Raw genomic sequence first — 25,000 nt, 5'->3', positions numbered from 1 at the left:
ACTGGTTCTGGTGATTCCCTCACTTTTTATTTCCTCTCACTTCCTGTTTTGGCTATGGGACAGGAAGTGAAGGCAAATTTCCCCAATGGGGACACAGATGAAAGAAAACACCTGACAGAGGTGATAGCTCCTCCCCTTACTCCATCCACAATGAAAACAAGTTTTTTCCCGGGGTTCTCCCCCATCCTCCTCCCATCTGGGGTCACTTCTCAATGTTTCTGTGATCTCCGGCTGAGATAATGAGAGGGAGATTCCAGCTGTAATATCGGCTCCCCGGTGAGGAACGTTTATAGACGTACGTCAGTCAGGACGGGGTTAAGGTACGCTCTGACCTCAGCCAATCACAGCCATGGGGAGGAGCTCCAATCACCGGCCTCCAGCAGGGGGCGGGCACTAGGGTGAGTCCATGGCAGGGATAGGCTGGAAGTCACTTTCAGGGCGGGTTCTATGCCGGGCGCTATCAAAGACTCTTCTGGTAAAAAGTGACCCCCCCACAAATCGCTCTTTAGGTCCAGAGCTGCCAGCATATGCTCATCATTTACCAGGAACTTCCTCTAGAACATATAGAGGGGTCCCGGGGGGGGGGGGGTCCTTTATAATTTCCCTGCTGGGGTCCCATCCATGGGGGGCGGGGCTACAGCTGTGTGTGTCGGTGTCCGGTATTCCTGTAGGGGGCAGTATAACCTGAGAAAATAAAACGATTTTATGATGAGGATAGAAAACTGACTGCAGTCTCCGCCCTGTAATCACCAGCTCAGCCGCTGATTGGTTGATCAGTTTATAGAGGAGGGGGTGGGGGGAGGGGCACATTTACAGATATCAGTCATTGTGGGGGGTAAAGAGGCTCTAATCTTGGATATGTGGATGTAGCCGAGTGTCCGGAGTTCCTCAGTTTAGGCCGATGTGTATTCTTCTACATATTTTTTGGTAATATAAATCGCAAAAAGCTTTTTTTTCCCACACATAGAGCTTTCGTTTGGTGTTACTTGATCACCTCTGCAGGTTTTTATTGTTTGCGCTATAAACAATAAAAAGGTGAACAATTTTGAAAAAAAAAAAGCAATATTTTTTACTTTTTGTTATAATAGATATCCCCAAAAGATATATATATATATAAAAAAAACAAAAAATTAATTTCTTCCTCCATTTAAGCCGATATGTATTCTACATATTTTTAGTTGAAAAAAAAAATTGCACTAAGCGTATATTGATTGTAGACGCTATAACTTTTGCGCAAACCAAAATAGAGGGTTGATTTATGGCATTTTTATTTATTTTTTGTACTAGTAATGGCAGTGAACTGTGTTTTTTTTTTTTTTTTTTTTTAGCAGGACTGCGACATTGCGGCAGACAGACACTTCTGACACTATTTTGGGACCAGTGAGTTATACAGCGATTAGAGCTAAAAAAATAGCCACTGATTACTGTATAAATGACACTGGCAGGGAAGGGGTTAACACTAGAGGGGCGATCAAGGGGTTAACTGTGTGTCCTAGGGAGTGATTCTAACTGTGGGGGGGGGGGGACTGCCTGGGCGAGGAGACCGATCGCTGTTCCTAAGCAATAGGAACAACAGATCACTCTCCTCACCCCTGAGAGGACGGAGATCTGTTTGTTCACATTGACAGATATCCGTTCTTTCCTTCTCAGGAGCGATCACCAGTAGCCGGTGGCCATCAGAGCGGCCGGTGCCAGGCACGAGCTCCTACGTCGCTTGTGCGCCCTATACTCCTTAACCACTTGAGATCCGCGCTATAGCCAAATGACGGCTACAGCGCGGATCTCCTTTTCCCAGGACGACGTCAATAGACGTAGTCCTGTGTACGAGCGGCCTGCGCGCCCCCTGAGGGGCGCGCGTGCCGCGCTCTGTGATCGGCGAGTCCATGAGACTCGCCTGATCACCGATCCGTGCAAGGGGTCGATCCCGACCCCTTATCACGTGATCAGCTGTCAGCCAATGATAGCTGATCATGTGATATAACGGAGCCGGTAATCGGCTAGTATTCCTCCTCGCGCTGACAACGCGAGGAGAAAAAAAAAAGCCGATCACCGGCGGCCGTGATCGGGACATCAGTCCCGATCACGGCCAGCAATGCAAGCGACCACCTTCCCCCTGCCAGTGCCCACCTGCCCCCTGCAGTGCCATCCTGAATAAAAGTAAGTGCCCCCCGTCAGTGCCACCCAGCAGTACCCATAGTGCCACCCAGCAGTGCACACAGTGCCACCCACAGTGCCACCCAGCAGTGCCACCCACAGTGCCCACAATCTGCCTCAAAGGTGCTGCACCCCAGTGCCGCCCATCAGTGCCCAGCAGTGCCGCCCATCAGTGCCCAGCAGTGCCGCCCATCAGTGCCCAGCAGTGCCACCTATCAGAGCCACTTATCAGTGCCACCTATCAGTGCCCACCAGTCCCATCTATCAGTGGTACCTATCAGTGCCCCTCCGTGCCACCCATCCGTGTCACTTATCCGTGCCACCCATCCGTGCCATCTTATCTGTGCCCATCTTTGCCCATCAGTGCCGCCTTATCTGTGCCCATCGGTGCCGCCTTATCTGTGCCTATTAGTGCCGCCTTAACTATGCCTATCAGTGCCCACCAGTGCAGCCTATCAGTGCCCACCAATGCAGCCTATCAGTGCCCACCAATGCAGCCCATCAGTGCCCACCAATGCAGCCTATCAGTGCCGCCTAATCAGCGCACTTCAATGAAGGAGAAAAATGACCCGTTTGCAAAATTTTATAACAAACTATTAAAACATGATTTTTTTTTTTTTGCATCTTTTTTTGTTTGTTTAGCAAAAAATAAAACTCCGAGCTGTAACTAAATACCACCAAAAGAAAGCTCTATTTGTGGGAAAAAAATGATAAAAATTTCATTTGGGTACAGTGTTGTATGCCCGCGCAATTGTCATTCAAAGTGCATCAGTGCTGAAAGCTGAAAATTGGTCTGGGACTGAGGGGGGTTTAAGTGCCCAGTAAGCAAGTGGTTAAAGCGCCTGCCATACAGCTGGGGCTCTTTACAGAGATGGGGGTCGTGCCATGTCCTAGCAACACCCAGAATGAGAGCCGCAACCGCCCCGCCGTCATTTCACAGTAGGTGGGTGGCAAGCGGTTAAAGAGGTTGTAAACCCCGTTACATCACTTTAACCTACAGGTAAGCCTATAAGACGACTTACCTGCATGTACCTTGACCATCTCTTAAAGGTGCACAGTTTAGGAGATAATCACTGTATCCACATGTGCCAACGTCACCGGGCGCATGCGCACTGAAGAAATGGGGGCGCTCGTGCCGTTTCTTCAGTAGCTGTGACCAGTGGCTCTTGCGTGATGTCATTATTGGCTCCTGACTAGGGATGAGCTTCGATTCAACTCGAACATCGGCTGTTCGCCCGTTCGGCGAATTCCGAACGTTATAGGCCGTTCGCACCAAATTCGTGTGGCGCTCACGGCCCACAATGCACTGCGATGGCACAGTGCATTGCTGGTTCATGATTGGCCAAGCATGCACTGTGACCCCGCATGCTTTGCCAATCACAGCGCCGGCAGCGAGGAGAGCCATGATTGGCCACAAGCAGGATGCCTGTGGCCAATCATAGCTCAGGCTGTGTAGTACACGCCCCACACTATATAAGGCCGCCAGCACGGCGGCCTTGTGTAGTGTGTTGGCATCTGTAGCAGTTATTGGGTGTTCTGTGTACCTTCAACACAGTATACACCGATCGTTATCGGACGATTTTTCGTTCTTGCTCTTCTGTAGTGGTTGTTGTCTGCGTGCCCTGACCGCAGTATACACCGCTATATCCACCTATATATCTAGCGATATATCTATCTTTTATAATAGAGCTCTCAGTCAGTGTTAGGAGATTGTGCGTGCTGTCTGCGGGCTCTGAACGCAGTATACACCGCTATATCCACCTATATAGCTAAATATCTTGCTCGTATTAACCACTTTCAGACCGGACCATTTTGCTGGTCAATGACCAGAGGTCTTTTTACAATTTGGCACTGTGCTGCTTTAACTGGTAATTGCGCGGTCATGCAATGTTGTACCCAAACAAAATTTGCGTCCTTTTTTTCCCACAAATAGAGCTTTCTTTTAAAGGTATTTAACTGACTCTGCGATTTTTATTTTTTGCGATATAAACGTAAAAAGACCGCAAATTTTGAAAAAAAATGATATTTTCTACTTTTTGTTGTTAGAAAAATCCAATAAACTCAATTTTAGTCATACATTTAGGCCAAAATGTCTTCAGCCACATGTCTTTGGTAAAAAAAAAGTCAATAACTTTATATTTATTGGTTTGCGCAAAAGTTGTCACATCTACAAAATAAGGTACATTTTCTGGAATTTACGCAGCTTTTAGTTTATGACTGCCTATCTCATTTCTTGAGGTGCTAAAATGGCAGGGCAGTACAAAACCCCCCCCAAATGACCCCATTTTGGAAAGTAGACACCCTAAGGAAATTGATAAGAGGCATGTTGAGCCCATTGAATATTTTATTTTTTTGCCTCAAGCGATTGAATAATGACAAAAAAAATATATATATTTTTTTTTACACAAAGTTGTCACTAAATGATATATTGCTCACACATGCCATGGTTATATGTGGAATTGTACCCCAAAATACATTCTGCTGCTTCTCCTGAGTACGGGGATACCACATGTGGTCGACTTTTTGGGAGCCTAGCCGCGTACAGGGCCCCGAAAGCCAAGCACCGCCTTCAGGATTTCTAAGGACATACATTTGTAATTTCCCTCCTCACTATCTATCACAGTTTTGAAGGCCATAAAATGCCAAGATGGCACAAAACACCCACAAATGACCCCATTTTAGAAAGTAGACACCCCAAGCTATTTGCTGAGAGGCATGTTGAGTCCATGGAATATTTTATATTTTGCCACAAGTTGCGGGAAAATTACAAACTTTATTTATTTTTCACAAAGTTGTCACTAAATGATATATTGCTCACACATGCTATGGGCATATGTGAAATGACACCCCAAAATAAATTCTGCTGCTTCTCCTGAGTACGGGGATACCACATGTGTGGGACTTTTTGGGAGCCTAGCCGCGTACACACGTAGCGGTATGTCCGACGTACTGAGTCTGGCGGACTTTCCGCCAGACTGTCCGTCGGACTTTCCGAACGGGCTACTTGCCCACACACGGCACTTTTTGAGCGGACTTATACGGCGCACTAAGTCCGCCGTACTATCCGCCCTACTTTTGAAATGAACGGACTCGCCCACACACGCGGAGGAAAGTCCGCTCATTTCGAGCACAACCGCGCCTTCTTCTAGCTTTTTTACAGGCGGTGGCCACTTATATAGGGACAAGGGGCGGTGTTACATGGCTTTATATCACATGGGTTGGTCACATGGGTTGATGTCACATGGGGACTGTGACATCGTAAGGGGGCGGGGTCACCATGTGACACCAACCCATGTGACATAAAGCCATGTGACACCGCCCCTTGTCCCTATATAAGTGGCCGCGCAGCGAGTCCCTGGCATTGCGGCCGGAGAGATCGTCGAGTCAACATCTCCTGGAGAAGAAGGAGAAGAAGAAGAAGAACGGAAGGCGGCGGCGGCGACAGAAGACCGGGCCACCGCCTGTAAAAGAGCTAGAAGAAGGCGCGGTGGCCCGGCAGAAGAACCGAAGAGGGGGACAAGACCCCCGAAGTCGGAAGAAGAGGCCGGCGGCGAGGAAGAAAGCCGGACTCCTCTGCTAGTAAAAGAGCTACAAGAAGATAGCGGAGGAGTCCGGCGAGAAGACCCCCGAAGACGGAAGACCCCCGGAGCTGTGCAATAAAGTATTTTATCTCGTGTGTTCTGTTTTTTTTGTACTTTTACTTTACAGGTGAATGGGTAGGGGTACATTGTACCCCATACTCATTCACATAGGGTGGGGGGCCGGTATCCGGGGGCCCCCCTTATTAAAGGGGGCTCCCGGATTCCGATAAGCCCCCCGCCCGCAGACCCCGACAACCAACGGCCAGGGTTGTCGGGAAGAGGCCCTCGTCCTCATCAACATGGGAACAAGGTGCTTTGGTTAGGCACCCCCCCATGTTGAGGGCACGCGGCCTGGTATGGCTCAGGAGGGGGGGCGCTCGCTCGCCCCCCTTTCCTGGCCGGCCGGGTAGCGTGCTCGGACAAGGGTCTAATGTGGACTTGGGGGGGACCCCCACGCCGATTTTTTTCGGCGTTGGGGTTCCCCTTTAAGTCAATACCAGGTGGCGGGGCCAGCGACGTCTCCTTCGCGGGCCCCGCCTACCTGGAGACCCGCTCGAAATGAGCGGACTTTTCTCCAGGCGGGAAAAGTCTGCTCATTTCAAAAGTACGGCGGACTGGCACACACACGGCCGGATTGCGAGTCCGGCGGGAAGATTGGTGTGCAACACGGCATTCTAAGTCCGCCGTACTTTCTGGTCAAAAAAGTATGCCGGAGGCTACACACTGGGGGATTGTTTGGCGGACTTGAGTTTGCCGGACTTTTCCACCAGATTGTTTGATCGTGTGTACGCGGCATAAGGGTGTAAATTTTTGATTTCACTCCTCACTACCTATCACAGTTTTGAAGGCCATAAAATGAAAAAATAACACAAAACCCCCCCAAATGACCCCATTTTGGAAAGTAGACACCCCTAAATTTAGGGGTACACTAGTGAGACTCACAGGTAAAAAAGCACCTAGGCTGTCAGCGACTGTATCAAAACGCTACAAAAAAAAACTGTTAGCGATCGCAGGGATCAGGCCTGACTCTGCGAACGCTGCAGTTATGTGTGTTGTGTTTTGTAAGTGACAGTGATCAATCCATACTGCACTTGGGTGGGCTGGGCTGGGCTTGGCGGAGGGGCTAAACGCAGGTGCTAGCAGGTATCTGGGCTGATCCCGCTAACAATGCGTTTTGGGAAACCTAAACTGCTGGCGACGCTAATATAGATCTGATCAGATACTATATTACTAAGGGAGGTGTATGCTTTGCGCGTGGGTGTTAGCGGTACTGGCACTAACCTGACGCTGCCTGGGGCGACGCAGACCTTATCTGACCCTCAAACTTATATCACCCGCCGGGTGATCAGGGGGTTAAACCTTTATTAGGTAATAAATGGCGGGTGCCCTGAAACTATAAAAAAATAACTAATCAACCAGCGTCACCTGTAACAGTTATATGGTGATCACTGGTAAAAGGGTTAACTAGGGGGCAATCAGGGGGCTTTATGCGGTAGTATATGGGGGTCCCTGGCGCTATAAAAAGCTGCGGCGAACCTAAATACCTACCTGCCTAACTAGCGTCACCTGTGACACTAATACAGCGATCAGAAAAACGATCGCTTATTAGGCTTGGTTCATACTGGAGCGATGCGGGAACGCCGCGAATCCGCGGCAGGTTCCCGCATCGCATGCCTCCAAGCGGCAGTTCACACTGCCCTATGCGAACTGCAGGGAGTGTCAGTGAAATGTTAATGACACCCCCAGATCAGTTCGCATATCGCAGTGCGATCTGCAAACTCGGACAGAAATCGGATCGCATGGTGTGAACACCCATGCGATCCGATTCTTCTGCGGACCAAAAAAAGGGTCCCGTGCAAGTTTGCGGCGGGTGCGATGCGAATTCAGCCATACTATCAGTATGGCTGAACTCGCATCGCACAGAGATTGGATGTGATTTGCACTGCAGTGCGGTGCGAATCACATCCGTTCTCATAAACCGCTGCAATGTGAACCCAGCCTTAGTGACACTGGCGACGTGGGGTGATCACGGGGTTAAACCTTTATTGGAGGGGTTAGGGGGGTACCCTAGAGCTAAAGGGGGCTAACCCTAACTGCCCTAACAGTTATTGCAGTCACAAATGACACCAATGCAATAATAAAAAAAAATAAAAAATGCAATTGGTGTCACTGTGACTGGGGGTGCAGGGGTGATTGGGGGGGTGATCGGGGGGTGAAAGTGTGCCTGGCATGTTCTACTGTATAGTGTAGTGTTTGTGCAATTTACCGATCCTCTCTCCTCGGTGCCGGAACGAAAAATACCGACACGGAGGAGAGATTACATCACTTCCTCTGCCTGTGTTTACATTACAGGAGAGGAAGTGATGTCATGCTGCAATTCCTGCGAGGGGGTGGCCATGAATGAATCCCGGATCGCTCCTGCACAGAATCCGACCGCCGTTGGCACCGGGGGGGGGGCCCGATTGGGCCCCCAACCGCGGGAATGCAGGGACGTATATGTACGCCCATATGCCTGCCCGTGCCATTCTGTCGATGTACATCGTCGTGCGGCGGTCGGCAATTGGTTAATTTAGCTTCTTGTCATTTAATATTTATCTTATTTATGCAATTGCACCCACAGACACCCCCGCCCGGTCGGGTCCCCCGAACCCATATGCCCCAACTCCCCCCCATCTGGTCGGGTGGCAGCTTCCTTTTGCTTCTCCTCCTTGGCAATCACGGCGTATTGGAATGCCTAGGAGGAGGAAGGAACAAGGGTGACAGTCTACACTTTTTTACACAAAACAATATCATATATAAGCTTTTATATTGGTAAACGTTCCTTAATAGTATTCTAATTAGTTCATGTCATTTATTGGGTAAGGGATTTGGAGGGTGCCTACATACATTATCTCACAAAAGTAAGTACACCCTTCACATTTTTGTAAATATTTTATTCTATCTTTTCATGTGACAACACTGAAGAAATGACACTTTGATACAATGTAAAGTAGTGAGTGTACAGCTTGTATAACTGTAACTTTGCTGTCCCCTCAAAATAACTCAACACACAGCCATTAATGTCTAAACTGCTGGTAACAAAAGTGAGTACACCCCTAAATGAAAATGTCCAAATTGGACCCAATTAGCCATTTTCCCTCCCAGGTGTGATGTGAATCATTAGTGTTACAAGGTCTCAGGTGTGAATGGGGAGCAGGTGTGTTAAATTCGGTTTTATCACTCTCACTCTCTCATACTGGTCACTGGAAGTTCAACATGGTACCTCATGCCAAAGAACTTTCTGAGGATCTGGATAAAAAAAGAATTGTTGCTCTACATAAAGATGGCCTAGGCTATAAGAAGATTACCAAGACCCTAAAACTGAGCTGCAGCACGGTGTCCAAGACCATACAGCGGTTTAATAGGACAGGTTCCACTCAGAACAGGCCTCGCCATGGTCGACCAAAGAAGTTGAGGTCACGTGCTCAGCGTCATATCCAGAGGTTGTCTTTGGGAAATAGATGTATGAGTGCTGCCAGCATTGCTGCAGAGGTTGAAGGGGTGGGGGGTCAGCCTGTCAGTGCTCAGACCATACGCCACACACTGCATCAGATTGGTCTGCATGGCTTTCATCCCAGAAGGAAGCCTCTTCTAAAGATGATGCACAAGAAAGCCCACAAACAGTTTGCTGAAGACAAGCAGACTAAGGACATGGATTACTGGAACCATGTCCTGTGGTCTGATGAGACCAAGATAAACTTATTTGGTTCAGATGGTGTCAGGCGTGTGTGGAGGCAACCAGGTGAGGAGTACAAAGACAAGTGTGTGTTGCCTACAGTCAAGCATGGTGGTGGGAGTGTCATGGTCTGGGGCTGCATGAGTGCTGCCGGCATTGAGGAGCTAAAGATCATTGAGGGAACCATGAATGCCAACATTTACTGTGACATACTGAAGCAGAGCATGATCTTCTACCTTCGGAGACTTGGCCGCAGGGCAGTATTCCAACATGATAACAACCCCAAACACACCTCCAAGATGACCACTGCCTTGCTAAAGAAGCTGAGGGTAAAGGTGAGGACTGGCCAAGCATGTCTCCAGACCTAAACCCTGTTGAGCATCTGTGGGGCATCCTCAAACGGAAGGTGGAGGAGCGCAAAGGTCTCCAACATCCACCAGCTCCGTGATGTCATCATGGAGGAGTGGAAGAGGACTCCAGTGACAACCTGTAAAGCTCTGGTGAACTCCATGCCCAAGAGGGTTAAGGCAGTGCTGGAAAATAATGGAGGCCACACAAAGTATTGACACTTTGGGCCCAATTTGGACATTTTCACTTAGGGGTGTACTCACTTTTGCTGCCAGCGGTTTAGACATTAATGGCTGTGTGTTGAGTTATTTTGAGGGGACAGCAAATTTACACTGAGTAATGGATGGCTTCAAAGCATAATAAAGCATAAATTAATAATGTACACCCTCATCCCAATTAGATAATCTAGAAAAAGGTGTTAATGTCTCTGGTCTCCTATCAGAGATGTCAACGAGAAATGTGTGAGCAAGGGGACTATCACGGGGCACAGATAATGATAAAACAGTTATGACAACAACATTAATTAATATAAAAACAATTTATTAAAGTTACATAGATATAACATCTTCAAATATAAATCACAGATTCGTAGAGAAGGGTGGGGAAAATCGACTAGTTTCGCTTCACAGCTTCTTCAGGATATTACCTACATCTAAAAATACATTCATTTAATATGAAAAATTATTATATATTATGATCACAACATATTACATATATAATCATTTCAATACGGAGACATAGTTACACAGATTAAAGTGAGAGCGTATTCTTACCTATCCACCCTTATCCCAGCACCAGGCCAGATCCAACTGAGGGAGAAGGAAAAAGTCTTACCCGGCGATTGGGAGGGGGAAGCCTTTTTATAATCTGTAGAGCCATTATCTGTTATGCCTGGCCATGGTTTAACCACTTGCCGCCCGCCCTATTACAAATTGACGGCGGCAAAGTGGTTTCATTATCCTAACCGGACGTCATATGACGTGATTAGGATAATGAGCCGCTGCGCGCCCCCGGGGGCGCGCATCGCGGCGATCGTTGTTGCGGGGTGTCAGTCTGACACCCGGCAACTACGATCTCGGTAAAGAGTCTCCGACGGAGACTCTTTACCATGTGATCAGCCGTGTCCAATCACGGCTGATCACAGTGTAAATGGGAAGAGCCGGTGATTGGCTTTCCCTCACTCGCGTCTGTCAGACGCGAGTAGAGGAGAGCCGATCGGCTGCTCCTCTGACAGGGGGGGGTCTGTGCTGATCGATTATCAGCACAGCCCCCCCGAGGATGCCCACACTGGACCACCAGGGACACCACTAGACCACCAGGGAAAAGGTAATAAAAATCCATAATCCTCCCTAGACCACCAGGGTGCCAGTCAGCACAATGGGTGCCAATCAGTGCCCATAATGGATACCAATCAGTGGCCACAATGGGCATCACTGATTGGCATGCATTATTGTTTGGCACTGATTGGCATCCATTACTATAACACCGATGCCGCCTATGAGTGCCCACCTGTGCTGCCTATGAGTGCCCACCTGTGCCGCCTGAGTGCCCACCTGTGCCGCCTATGAGTGCCCACCTGTGCCGCCTATGAGTGCCCACCTGTGCCGCCTATCCATGCCCACCTGTGCCGCCTATCTATGCCCACCTGTGCCGCCTATCCATGCCCACCTGTGCCACCTATCCATGCCCATCCATGCCGCCCATCCGTGCCAGCTATCAGTGCCAATTTGTGCCACCTATCAGTGTCCGTCCGTGTCGCCCATCCGTGTCGCTCATCAGTGCCGCCTATCAGTGCCACTTCATTGGTGCCACATTGGTGCCCATCAGTGCCACCTTATCAGTGCCCATCAGTGTAGCCCCATCAGTGCCCATCAGTGAAGGAGAAAACATACTTATTTACAAAGTTTTGAAACTGAAACAAAAAAAAACATTTTTTTTTTCAAAATTTTCGGTATTTTTTTATTTGTAGCGCAAAAAATAAAAACCGTAGAGGTGATCAAATACCACCAAAAGAAAGCTCTATTTGTGGGAAAAAAATGATAAAAATTTCATTTGGGTACAGTGTAGCATGACCGCGCAATTGTCATTCAAAGTGTGACAGCGCTGAAAGCTCAAAATTGGTCTGGGCAGGAAGGTGTTTAAGTGCCCGGTATTGAAGTGGTTAAACTTTCCAGTGGTTATTTGTTTGTGACCTTCCTGCGATCGGCCTGGAGCGTACTGATGCATCGCCCTTTTGCCATACCTGTCCCTGTAAACTGGATAGGACACGACTCTATGTCTCTATCAGCACTAGCATTAATAGTTTTTATTTTATATAAATTGTTAGTTATATGTATATTTTACTTAACTAAATATTATGTGCTGCAGATGTATACCGTATATACTCGAGTATAGGCCGACCCGAATATAAGCCGAGGCCCCCAATTTACCCCCAAAAAAACTGGCAAACTTATTGACTCGTGTATAAGCCGAGGGTGAGACATGCCTGTCCATCCCTGTGTGTGTGTCCGTCCATCCCTGTGTGTCCGTCCATCCCTGTGTGTCCGTCCATCCCTGTGTGTCCGTCCATCCATCCCTGTGTGTGTGTGTGTCCATCCATCCATCCATCCCTGTGTGTGTGTGTCTCCATCCATCCATCCATCCATCCCTGTGTGTGTGTGTCTCCATCCATCCATCCATCCATCCCTGTGTGTGTGTGTCTCCATCCATCCATCCATCCATCCCTGTGTGTGTGTGTATCCATCCATCCCTGTGTGTGTGTGTGTCTCCATCCATCCATCCATCCGTGTGTGTGTGTCTCCATCCGTGTGTGTGTGTGTGTGTGTGTGTGTGTGTGTGTGTGTGTGTCCAGCCTACCTGTGTCCCGAGCCTTTGTCCCGAGCCTCCGTCCCGTGTCGTGCCTTGCCTTCGTCCCGTCCCGTCCCGTCCCGTCCCGTGCCGTGCCTTACCTTGCCTCCGTCCCGTGCCCTCTTCGTCGGCGGCCATTGTAAAATTCAAAAGCCGCGCCTCCTCCTTCGCCTGTGATAGGCGGAACACTGAATTTCCCAGCAGCCTGTGTTCCGCCTATCAGGGACGTCGTATCATCCTCGTCCGTAGTACGAGGATGAGACGATGCCCGTGATAGGCGGAACACAGGCTGCTGGGAAATTCAGTGTTCCGCCTATCACAGGCGAAGGCGGAGCCGGAGGCGCGGCTTTTGAATCATAGAATGGCCGCTGTCTGTCTGCTCGACACGCTGATCGAGCGGGCAGACAGCGATGACTCGAGTATAAGCCGAGGGGGGCACTTTCAGCCTCAAAAAAGAGGCTGAAAATCTCGGCTTATACTCGAGTATATACGGTATATAACTTTTGTATATTGTGATGTAACAGCGTCTTCTTGTCATCTCCTTTGAATCAATTTCTTGTTCCAGCTGCCCAGGGGATCCTTGATGTGTGAGGGGATTTCTTCCCGGCGACTGGTGTGGTCTGGAGGTGGGACACTTTTACTGTGAAGAAACCATTGAAATAATGTTCAGGTCTCAGGGAACCCCTGCTAAAAAAAAATAATTATATCTTTAGATCAGTGGTCTCCAAAGTGCGGCCGTTTGCTTGCCTGTTTCCGGCCCTTGGGGCACTATTCATCCCACTGACACTAACGATTGAACACTAGTCCTCCCACTGACACCAACAATGGGGTGCTATTCCTCCCACAGCACAGACTCTAATGATGGTTCACCATTCCTCCCACTGATATAAATGTTTGAACACTATTTCTCCCACTGACACCAACAATGGGGCATGATTACTGCCACTGACACCAAAGATGGGGCAGTATTCCTCTGACTGATACCAACAGTGAGCACTATTTCTCCCACTGACAACAAAGAAGGGGGCACTATTTCTGCCACTGACACCAATGATAGGGAAACAATTTCTCCCACCGATACCAATGAAGGGGTGCAATTCCTCCTACTACTAACCACAGACATTGGGGGAGATTTTCCAAAACTGGGAGCACTCACAATGCAGATGGAGGCATGCACCCATATCCTTATATAATATTTTTACGTTGGTACTCTGCATTGTCCTACTAATTTAGTTTATATTTATTCAAACACAATTGCTTATATTGTTTATTCAGAGATATATATTACCGTAGGTCTAGAGTCGCATAGGTATATGCTATTTACCATTATTGCTATGGCTACTTTTGATGCTAGTTGGTTGTTGCTGGGTTGGGTTATGCTTTGGGCTGGCTGTTTCCGGCCAGTTTCCTCAGTTCCGGGAGCTGCGATGTGCTCCTGGGGCCCTTCCTCTCCTCCCTTTGGGTTGTTTGGGGATTGGACTGACGCCCAATCACGCATCAACGTCTCACCCCCGTCGCCGCTCACGCTACGCACACTAGTGACATTTGCGCAGCGACGCTGGATGTGTCCATCTAACGTCCCCCACAGGTTGGTTGGCTCGGACGGGGTGCTGGCGAATGCCGCTCTTAGTTTTTGACGCCCTTTCCTCTTATTGCTCATTAGCATGGCGTTGGTGCACACCCATGACCCTATTGGATTGTCTATACTCCTCCCAATCGATTCATACCCCCTTCAGGGTTATTACCCCATGTTTATGGTGCACGACTGGACTTCATTAGTTTCACTGTATTCCAGGTATCTTATTGGTTTCCCCTACCCTTCCTTTCCAATATTTACTATTATGTTTTGCCCCAATCCCTCCCCGTCCTTGGTATCAATACCGTAGCTTCGGGGGTTATTTGGCATTTCCCATTTTTTTCAAATTACTTTTCTTACCACAATGGGGGTTATTATGTTATCCCTAATACCCTGCACTATAGGTACCCCCTTGACATGTCCATATCATGGATAGTCCTTGCACCATAATTTCTTAGTTTTTCCATCAATATTTTTGATATCTTTAGTCACCTTTTGTAATAATTTATCCACTGCTATATCCCATATATTTTATCATATACTCCCTTCTTCACAGATGGTAACAACTTTGTGGATCACATTCTCTTTTTCCATCCATGAGGGCCTTTCTCTGGGGAATATTGTCTCCCCTTGGCTATCCATCCACGGTCGGGATTGTCCACCTCAGCTCCTGGGACTGATGTTGTTTCTGGTCAGCCTTCTGGCCCTCCATGCCTGCACCCAGTTTCATTGGCATTCCTGTATATAGTCTTGGTAAACTGGGGTAATTTCCCCTCTCTTTCTCCTCCATAAAATACCCATTATTTTATTTTATTTTTACAAATTAATTATGTGTTTCAATACTTATAGACATCTACACCATACTTGCTCCTGAAGAGTGGCAGTCGCCACGAAACGCGTCAAGCCAATAGATGCCTTTTTCGCTCCTAATTTGCAACACCATCAATGACCATACTTACCAATTGGATTGTACCAATAAATCTGAAATATTGTTTTTTACCAAGGAGACACGCTTTCATGAAAATGGTTCTATACAATGTGTACAATATGAACTCATTATGTTACTAGTATATTATGTCATTATTATCATTGTCATAATTTATATATTCCAATGAACTTTGTTCTATTTAATGGTTATATTATGAACTTACTATGCCAATATTTTATCATGGAATTACTATTATTGTTATTTTTATATCAATAAACCAATGACTGCCAATTGTTGTTTTGCAATGTGGTCATGGAATGTTCATAGTTCTAATATGCTTAGTACCGCCCATCTTCATGTATATCGTGATATCTCCAGGGGTGTATGCTTCATATAAAGTCCCACCTTTCTTCCTTCTTATCAATCAATAGGGATGGAGGCGCTTGGCGGCGTCAGCCTTGCGTTCTCACACGAAGTCCCAACTGGTTGCTCTTGTTTTCTATTCACAATGCTGATGTGCCTAGTAATCAGCTTCTAACTTCAGCTTGTTCAATCAAGCTTTGGCAATAAAACCTGGAAGCTGATTGGTTTCTATGCACCTCTGCACCAGATTTTGCAAGTTTCAGTTTTAGTAAATCAACCCAGGTGTTTACTGACACTGGGACAGCCTGGCCCCCCCTAAAAATCTGAAGAACAGTAAACCAGCCCTTTATTTGGAAATTGTATATTTGCCAAAGCATACTGGTGTTCAAAAAGGGAAGGGCTTCTTTACACTGGTGGGCAGAATATTCCTAATCCCGCGGTCAGAATTACCGACAACAAATGTTCGATGTGAGCTTGTTGTCAGAAAATCCGACTGTGTGTATGGTCCATCGGACTTTTGCTGTCGGAATTTCCAACAAATGTTTGAGAGCTGGTTCTCAAATTTCCCGACAACAAAACTTGAAGGAAATTCCGAGCGTGTGTACACAATTCTGACGCAGGAAATTCCACGCATGCTCGGAATCAAGCAGAAGAGCCACACTGGCTATTGAACTTCATTTTTTTCAGCTCGTCGTACATCTTGTACGTCACCACTTTCTTGGCGTTCGGAATTTCCGACATTTGTGTGACTGTGTGTATGCAAGACAAGTTTAAGCCAACATCCGTTGGGAAAAAAAATTGACGGTTTTGTTGTCGGAATGTCCGATCGTCTGTGCGTGCCATTACAGTGGTGGTCAGTGGGAAGAATGTCTCTTACAATGGTGGTCAGTGGGAAGAATGTCTCTTACAATGGTGGTCAGTGGGAAGAATGTCTCTTACAATGGTGGTTGGTGGGAAGAATGTCTCTTACAATGGTGGTCAGTGGGAAGAATGTCTCTTACAATGGTGGTCGGTGGGAAGAATGTGTCTTACAATGGTGGTCAGTGGGAAGAATGTCTCTTACAATGGTGGTTGGTGGGAAGAATGTCTCTTACAATGGTGGTCAGTGGGAAGAATGTCTCTTACAATGGTGGTCGGTGGGAAGAATGTCTCTTACAATGGTGGTCAGTGGGAAGAATGTCTCTTACAATGGTGGTCAGTGGGAAGAATGTCTCTTACAATGGTGGTCAGTGGGAAGAATGTCTCTTACAATGGTGGTTGGTGGGAAGAATGTCTCTTACAATGGTGGTCAGTGGGAAGAATGTCTCTTACAATGGTGGTTGGTGGGAAGAATGTCTCTTACAATGGTGGTTGGTGGGAAGAATGTCTCTTACAATGGTGGTCAGTGGGAAGAATGTCTCTTACAATGGTGGTCGGTGGGAAGAATGTCTCTTACAATGGTGGTTGGTGGAAAGAATGTCTCTTACAATGGTGGTTGGTGGAAAGAATGTCTCTTACAATGGTGGTTGGTGGAAAGAACGTCTCTTACAATGGTGGTTGATGGAAAGTATGTCTCTTATAATGGTGGTTGGTCGCATTTTTGGACCATAAGCTCTCATCGGTCTTTTGCTGGGTGAATTTCCGATCGTGTGTACGCGGCATTACTGTTCTGATCCCCCTAAAAGGCTGCTTTCACACTGATGTGCTGCAGTTTACTTGCATTGCGGGTGCTGCGCAGTGCATCTGCAACTTTCTGGGGTTAGTTGCACTTTTAAATAGACTTCTATTATATCCTGCAGGTGTGGTAGTGCCGGGACAAGGTTACATAGTGCCCAGGGCGAACATGCCAAACTGCACCCCCCCGTCTCCAAGATGTATGAGCATTATGTGTCAGCAAACCCCCCCCCAACCCCCATAAAAGCACTAGTCTGCATACTTACCCCCTACGCATAAATTCCCTCCCAGTAAAAATCCACTCCCCTGCTCAAATCCCCCCTCTCAGCAAAAATCTTTGCACCAGACTGGCCAATATGGAGTGGGGGGCCAGATTCTTTCAGGTGTTCACAGAATAACCCATGGTCTAAACCATCGGGAGAACAAGCTGTGGTGACCATCTAGGGTTGCCACTTCTCCGATTTTGACCTGGACAGTACAGATTTAGAATGCTGTGCCCAGGTTTCCCTCTGCCTGACACCCGGACACCTGCTGCCAGGGGGTACCATAGGGCCTCCTGTAGGAGCCCCAGGCAGCACACAGGGGGACCCGTAACAGCAGGGGGATTGGAGAGGCGGGGCAATTACAGAGGAGTCAAAACATAAGGGAAAGAGAGAGAGGCGACAGGCAGCTGCTAGTGCGGAACTTTTTAATACATTTTTTAAACATCACTCTCCATGTCAGAGCTGTGGGCATGTCAGTCTGTGTTGTCCGCTGCCCCATTCTCCCCTCCGATCCACGCTGCTGTTATCACTGAGAGATTGTATAATTTTTCTTAACCTTTGTACTATTATACTGTAGACTTTAGTACCCTTCACTTCCCCTGAAGAAGGAACAAACATATATTTCCGAAACGCTGGGGTTATTCTGTGAACACCTCCAAGAATCTGCCCCCCCCCCCCACTGCATATTGGCCAGTCTGGTGCTCCAGTATATCCGAGTTTCAGGGTGCCTTTTGTTTCAATAATCTGTGTTATCATGTAATGTTTTTTATGATGTTATTTACTATTGTCCTTTATGGACATGTTTTTTAGATTGTATACTAATACATTTTGGTATTGAGCTAGTATTGGTATTGTTCAATGAGCTAGTATGCTATGCATACTAGCTCATTATGCCTTTGTCTTGCAGAGTGATCACGCTGGTAAGGCATAGTGGTGGTAATCAGGATGGTAGTATGTCAAATGGCGGTGAACATAGTAAAACAACTTCCTATCACCCAGAAAAAGCGGTAATGTGAACTGCTGTGCCCGGGTGACATACTGACCGCCGGGCTCCTGGGTGCACGCTCTGTGGTGGTTATGACTAAGGCCTTATAGGCTGAAACGCGTCAATCTTTCTTATTTGCGTTTGGTCACTCTGCCCTGTTAATAAATACTACATTTTTTAAGAACAATCACCGGAGTGCGGATCATCTTTTCCTCATGCATGTCCTGTTAGCCGCTAATGCAAAGTGAAGTACCGATACGTTAACCCCGCATCGGTGTGGCTTCCCGTCCACCGCTTATAGGCAATGGGCGGACAGGAAGTAGTTAGTAGTCCATTTTAGTTCAGCATTCAACAATGAGAAGAAGGGATCCATACCCTCCCCCAGGTTTTGTACTGTCGGAGCCATCACTAAGAGTTCAGCTCACACCCTCATGTGCAGTAACTTACAACTCTAAAAATTGCGCTATGAAGGTTGCCGACAGAACGTTCGGAGAAAGAGAGGGAATGTGCAACCGTCAAGGCCTTGCCATGTATACCGCTCAGAATCCTTGTCTCTGTATTGTATACCTAACATTTGTATTTAAACATTTTTGTAACAGTTCTTTTCTGGAGCGCTAACAAAAAAAAGAGTACAGTTTATTTTATTTTTTTATGTCTTTATTTTTTTGTAAACAATCCAAGACCCCCATTCATATACTGGGGCCAATTTTGGACAGAAGCCAATTAACCTACCTGCATGTCTTTGGATTGTGGGAGGAAACCGGAGTACCCGGAGGAAACCCACACAGGCACAGGGAGAACATGCAAACTCCAGGCAGGTAGTGTCCTGGTTGGGATTTGAACCAGCGACCCTTTTTACTGCTAGGTGAGAGTGCTAACCACTACACCACTGTGCCGCCCAACATTTGAGGCACCATGTTCGTAGAATCTCACGCCTTCAAAAGAGATTTGGACAGATCTGTCTCATTTTCATATCTGTAGTTCTTCGTCTTCACCAGGTTCCCCAGCTGATTGAAGTAATTTGCAGTTTGCTGCATCACGGGATGGTCCATGTATGTGTCTCTCTGTTTGCAACTTGATAGAGACTGATATCGGTCATGCAGAAGACCCGTCATCTTCCTCCGCTTCTACTCTTTATAGTGGAGCTGCACACGGTAGAGGTGGATACATTTGTAGACTTGGCTGGTGATTTCCAATGCAGCCATGGTAAGGTGATCATATTTTTAAAATGTATCCGGGAACTTTTTATTTATTTATTTTTTATTGGCAAATGGTAAACTATTTTATAAGCATAATATAGATGCAGTGTATGTGGTGTGTGTATGGATTGATTGTATAATATATATGTTATTTCTCACATTTTGTCCATAAATAAAGATAATTTTTTGAGCTATGACTACCAAATGTTATGGATGTAGCACCCTGATATTTAGGCAGGGTTGCTATTAAATTTAGTTGCCAAGTGATAGTTGCCTTGGCCAATCGGAGCGCCTCCGGAATCAATCCAAATGTAACCTGAACTACAATGGGTGTCCAGCAAGAGCATAATGACAACCTCCCATCATAGCCGGTCCAACACATGCCTCAAAAACATACCGGCCTCCAACCTCCCCTTAGCCGGTCCAACACACGCCTCAAGGGGGAGTATGGAAGAGGAAGGAAAGGAGGGGGGAGGGGAAGTTGGGGGTAAAGGAGGGGTGTGGGGGTTCCCCCAACCCCCACCCCCTTCTTCCTCCAACCTTCCCTCCCCCCCTTTTCCTCCCTGTGCCTCTTCCATACTCCCCTTTGTTCTACCGTTCCCTTTAGAATGTGATATTTTTGATTAACCTTAAAGCAGGCTGTTTACCACAAACATCTCAGGTACTTTTTTTACAGGTGATTATGTTTAAGTGATGTATTGTCCTACATTAAAACTTCTGCAGAAGCAGTAGAAAGGTAAATAGATGGCTCATGGGAAGACCCTCATGTTACTGGAGTGGCAGCCGCCACCAATGTAGGGACCTGTGTTGGTACAGCCGTACCTGGTCCCTAGGAGGGTTCCTCAGACTTTTTGTTGAATCTTCCTACTTTCGCCACTGCAGGCACAGTTTAAGTTGCGTGCTGTCTGTAGAAAAAGAAGAAAAGGATTATTAGTGGATATAACACAGGAGGATTTATTAGTGGATATAACACAGGACTATCACCTTTCAGTTACATAACAGACAGCCTGTCACTTCTGCAATACTTCTCAGTATAGGACTTGGTCATTTATGATATATATACATATATTTCTCCAAAAATGGCAGTTTTTATAAAGGTAGTTCTCTCCACAGAGGAGGTCGGCCTGATAGGTGGCTGAGAATTCAGCCTAAAGTATAGGAACCCTTTCTATATGTTCAGCCAGTGTCATTATTACCTCAAGAGTATAAAAGGGAGGACGTTATTTACTGGGGGTCCTGAGGTAAGTTAGAGGGATCCTTACTGGGACGCCTTGACTAGGCTAAATAACCATTGCTGAGAAACGAGAAAACATTTCCTAATCACTATTCCTACCCTTGGAATAAGCGATAGTAGAAGATTCGGCCATCGCCAATCACCTATCCACCACCAGTTCACAAGGAAAGGAGCATTCATTACAGATCTGTAACTTAACACTGGACAACTTCATATTAACTGTAATTGTGACCCCCCCCCCCCCCATGAGGAAGAACAACCTCCAACTATCCAGAGGTCTTTGATCTTCTAGTCCTAAACTGCTACAGTTTGTGAGAGACTGCCTAAGCAGTATAACAACAATACACGGTACTTACTTTTTTAATGTACTTCCACAGAGATCCTAGGGTTCTTAGGCAGCGACAGGTTTTCTTCTTGGCTTGTTTGATGGGTTTACAAGAGATATTGTAGTGAGACAGAAATTTTGTCAATTTCGTTCTAGTCTTGACCTTTTCAGACTTTTCTTTCCCTTCTCCTGTATGTTCCTCCCCTTCACTTCCATCTTCTGTGTGTTCTTGCCCTTCGCTGTCTTTAACGCCACTTTCTTCCCCATCACTTTCTTCAATGCCACTTTCTTCAGTGCATTTCATTTCCTCCTCACTTTCATGTGTTTCCTCTTGCCATGTCTCTTTCACTTCCACCCCTCTTTCATATGTTTCCTCTTCCCACATCTCTTCCCTTTCTTCCTCTCTTTCCTGTGTTTCCTCTTCCCCTGTCTCTTTCATTTCCTCCTCTCTTTCCTGTGGCCCCTCTTCCCACATCTCTTCCCTTTCTTCCTCTCTTTCCTGTGTTTCCTCTTCCCATGTCTCTTTCATTTCCTCCTCTCTTTCCTGTGGCCCCTCTTCCCACATCTCTTCCATTTCTTCCTCTCTTTCCTCTTCCCCTGTCTCTTTCACTTCCTCCTCAAGTTCCTGTGTTTCCACTTCCCACATCTCTTTCACTCCCTCTTCTCTTACCTGTGTTTCCTCTTCCCCTGTCTCTATCACTTCCTCCTCTCTTTCCTGTGTTTCTTCTTCCCACATCTCTTTCACTTCTTCCTCTCTTTCCTCTTCCCCTGTCTCTATCACTTCCTCCTCTCTTTCCTCTTCCCACATCTCTTCCATTTCTTCCTCTCTTTCCTCTTCCTCTGTCTCTTTCACTTCCTCCTCTCTTTCCTGTGTTTCCTCTTCCCACATCTCTTCCATTTCTTCCTCTCTTTCCTCTTCCCCTGTCTCTTTCACTTCCTCCTCAAGTTCCTGTGTTTCCACTTCCCACATCTCTTTCACTCCTTCTCTTACCTGTGTTTCCTCTTCCCCTTTCTCTATCACTTCCTCCTCTCTTTCCTGTGTTTCTTCTTCCCACATCTCTTTCAATTCCTCCTCTCCTGTCTCTATCACTTCCTCCTCTCTTTCCTCTTCCCACATCTCTTCCATTTCTTCCTCTCTTTCCTCTTCCCCTGTCTCTTTCACTTCCTCCTCTCTTTCCTGTGTTTCCTCTTCCCACATCTCTTCCATTTCTTCCTCTCTTTCCTCTTCCCCTGTCTCTTTCACTTCCTCCTCTCTTTCCTGTGTTTCCTCTTCCCACATCTCTTCCATTTCTTCCTCTCTTTCCTCTTCCCCTGTCTCTTTCACTTCCTCCTCAATTTCCTGTGTTTTCACTTCCAACATCTCTTTCACTCCCTCTTCTCTTTCCTGTGTTTCCACTTCCCCTGTCTCTATCACTTCCTCCTCTCTTTCCTGTGTTTCCTCTTCCCACATCTCTTTCACATCCTCCTCTCCTGTCTCCATCACTTCATCCTCTCTTTCCTCTTCCCACAACTCTTCCCTTTCTTCCTCTCTTTCCTGTGTTTCCACTTCCCACATCTCTGTCACTTCCTCCTCTCCTGTCTGTATCACTTCCTCCTCTCTTTCCTCTTCCCAAATCTCTTCCATTTCTTCCTCTATTTCCTCTTCCCCTGTCTCTTTCACTTCCTCCTCAATTTCCTGTGTTTCCACTTCCCACATTTCTTCCTCTCTTTCCTGTGTTTCCTCTCCCCCTATCTCCATAATTTCCTCCTCTCTTTCCTGTGTTTCCTCTTCCAACATCTGTTTCATTTCCTCACCTGGCACACTTTCGTCAGATGCACAGCTCTCCGTAGCCTATAAGAGAAAAAAAGAAGGTAAGTGGATGTACAGATTTGCAACTCTACTCGCTTTAAGATTTTATTGAAGGTTTTTTTTTGTGTTATCAATGTCCTGGGAAAGCTTCCCTGTACTTCATATAATCTCAGTAAGAGATGTAATAAGTGGAAGCCTCCCATCACGATTGCGAACTGCAATAAAAACCCTTCAGTGCATTTCATTTCCTCCTTTCCATTTAAAATCCCTGAACTTCCTCCCTTCATGTTCTACTTAGGATTTTTTTTGTTTTTAAAAGCATTTTTAATAAAAGAGTTTCTAATCAATCAATCAATCAGTTGGTGACTAAAGGTATTTCAAAAAGTAAACCTCTGAACATCCAAAATACAGCAGGATTGGGGGGGGGGGGTATGTGCAGATAATTAGAGGGGCACTTGTGCAAACTCCTCAGCTGCATAAGGGCCCCCTGGGACTTAGGGGCTCATCTACACAATCTATGCTTAGTAAAAAAAAGAATGCTTGTGTTTGGGAAGTAGGTAATTGGGGCTCATGTCCTAATCACTATTTATCCCCTTGGAATAAGGACTAGTACCAGATTCTGCCATCACCCCCCACTCCCCAATTCTCTAGGAAAGGGACATTCATTAAAAATCTGTAAATTAACACTGGACAATTCATATTGTCATTTTGACTGCTGTCGTGGAGCCAATGGGGGGAGGGAGCCTCTGCTCTCATATGTAGATCATACGAGAGAGCCTCTGCTCTCACATTGATGGATCAAGATTGAGGCTGGGGGGGCACATAGAAGGTTTATGCATAGAATGCGTTAAAGCGGTAGTAGTAAACCCACTGACTTTTTTACACCTGTAAGGCATAATGAGCTAGTATGCATCACATACTAGCTCATTATGACTTACCTTAGAATGAGATGCTGGTAATTCACCTGGTCCACGCCGAGAGAGCTGACATTTTCCCCTCGGCATGTCGACTCCAGCGCTGTGAGTGGCGCAGGGTCGTCACTCCCGCACATGCGCGCGGGAGACTTCTTTCCGGGAAGGTCCGGCGTCTGCCAGATTTTCAGCCGAGAATCCCAGGAGCTCATGCGCTGCTAAGGTCAGTGGCTCATTGCAAGGAGATATTCTTTTTACCTACAGGTAAGTTTTATTATAGGCTTACCTGCAGCTAAAGTTATTTAAAATTACTTTACTACCGTGAAAAACCTTCACCCGTTAGAACCACTTTAACTACCTAAGCATCATCATATTATATTATCATATTATATTATTATCATATTATGAGATACTTACTATGCTGGCCTGGCTGTATGTAGCCTCTTCTTCTCCCTCTACTCCTTTATTCTTCAGATTCCCTCTCCTTTGGAAATAGTTGAATCCAACCAAGAACTCTCCTGTCTGGCTTCGTTCTATAAATTTGAGATCGGAAGCTCTTCGTATCTCATATTGCTTCTGTCTGAGTTCTTCTCTTTTCCTTGCCTCTTCAAGTCTCCATTCCTTGTCTTTCGCACTAAACTCAGCCCTTAACCGTTCTTCTTCCTTCCACTTCATGTCCAGCTCCATGAGCCTTTTCCTTCGCTCTTGTGCCGTCAACATTTTCCCCTTTAATTTCATCTCTCTCATCGCAGCCACTTTTTCTTTATTTGCTAGGAGCTGTCTCTCTCGCTCTCTCGCCAACTCCTCCTTCCACCTCTTTTTAAGCTCCCTGAGCTCTGCCGCGATTCTGTCCACCTCCTCTTGTCTTCTCCTTCTTGCTTCCTGTATCTTTGCTCTATCTGCCCTAATGGCCTCCACTTGAGCTCTCTTGAGTTGGAGCTCCTCCTCGATCTGACTGTTTCTCCTGTCCATTTTGACCTATAAACAAGAAGAAAAAAAAATGGTGAGTTTTTAGTGAAGTAGAAATGATAAAGTGGAACTCCGCTTAAAATGTTTTTGTTTAAAATTTAGACAGGGAGCGGAAAGGCTTCGAGTATTTCCAAAGTTCCTTGTCTTCTGTGTCCTGACT

At 46.6% G+C, this 25,000-nt stretch overlaps 1 protein-coding gene across 1 annotated transcript in view; it reads right to left on the bottom strand.

Annotated features, from left to right (window-relative positions):
- Positions 1–25,000, bottom strand: part of LOC143927079 (uncharacterized) — a 33,257-nt gene that overhangs the window by 5,598 nt on the left and 2,659 nt on the right. Inside the window, exons 2-4 of the mRNA XM_077451036.1 lie at positions 24,289–24,849; positions 22,415–23,002; positions 20,481–20,517 (exon numbers count right to left, since the gene is read on the bottom strand). Of these exons, the coding sequence (XP_077307162.1) occupies positions 20,481–20,517; positions 22,415–23,002; positions 24,289–24,843 (1,180 nt within the window). The 5' untranslated portion in view covers positions 24,844–24,849. The remainder of the gene's footprint in view (positions 1–20,480; positions 20,518–22,414; positions 23,003–24,288; positions 24,850–25,000) is intronic.

This window comes from Lithobates pipiens, unplaced genomic scaffold (genome assembly GCF_037356315.1).
Source record: "Lithobates pipiens isolate NorthernLeopardFrog02 unplaced genomic scaffold, aLitPip1_a1.2 Scaffold_23, whole genome shotgun sequence".
Classification (NCBI taxonomy): Eukaryota; Metazoa; Chordata; class Amphibia; order Anura; family Ranidae; genus Lithobates; species Lithobates pipiens.
Note: the sequence above shows the minus strand (reverse complement) of the source record. Positions and strands in the feature narration are given on the sequence as shown.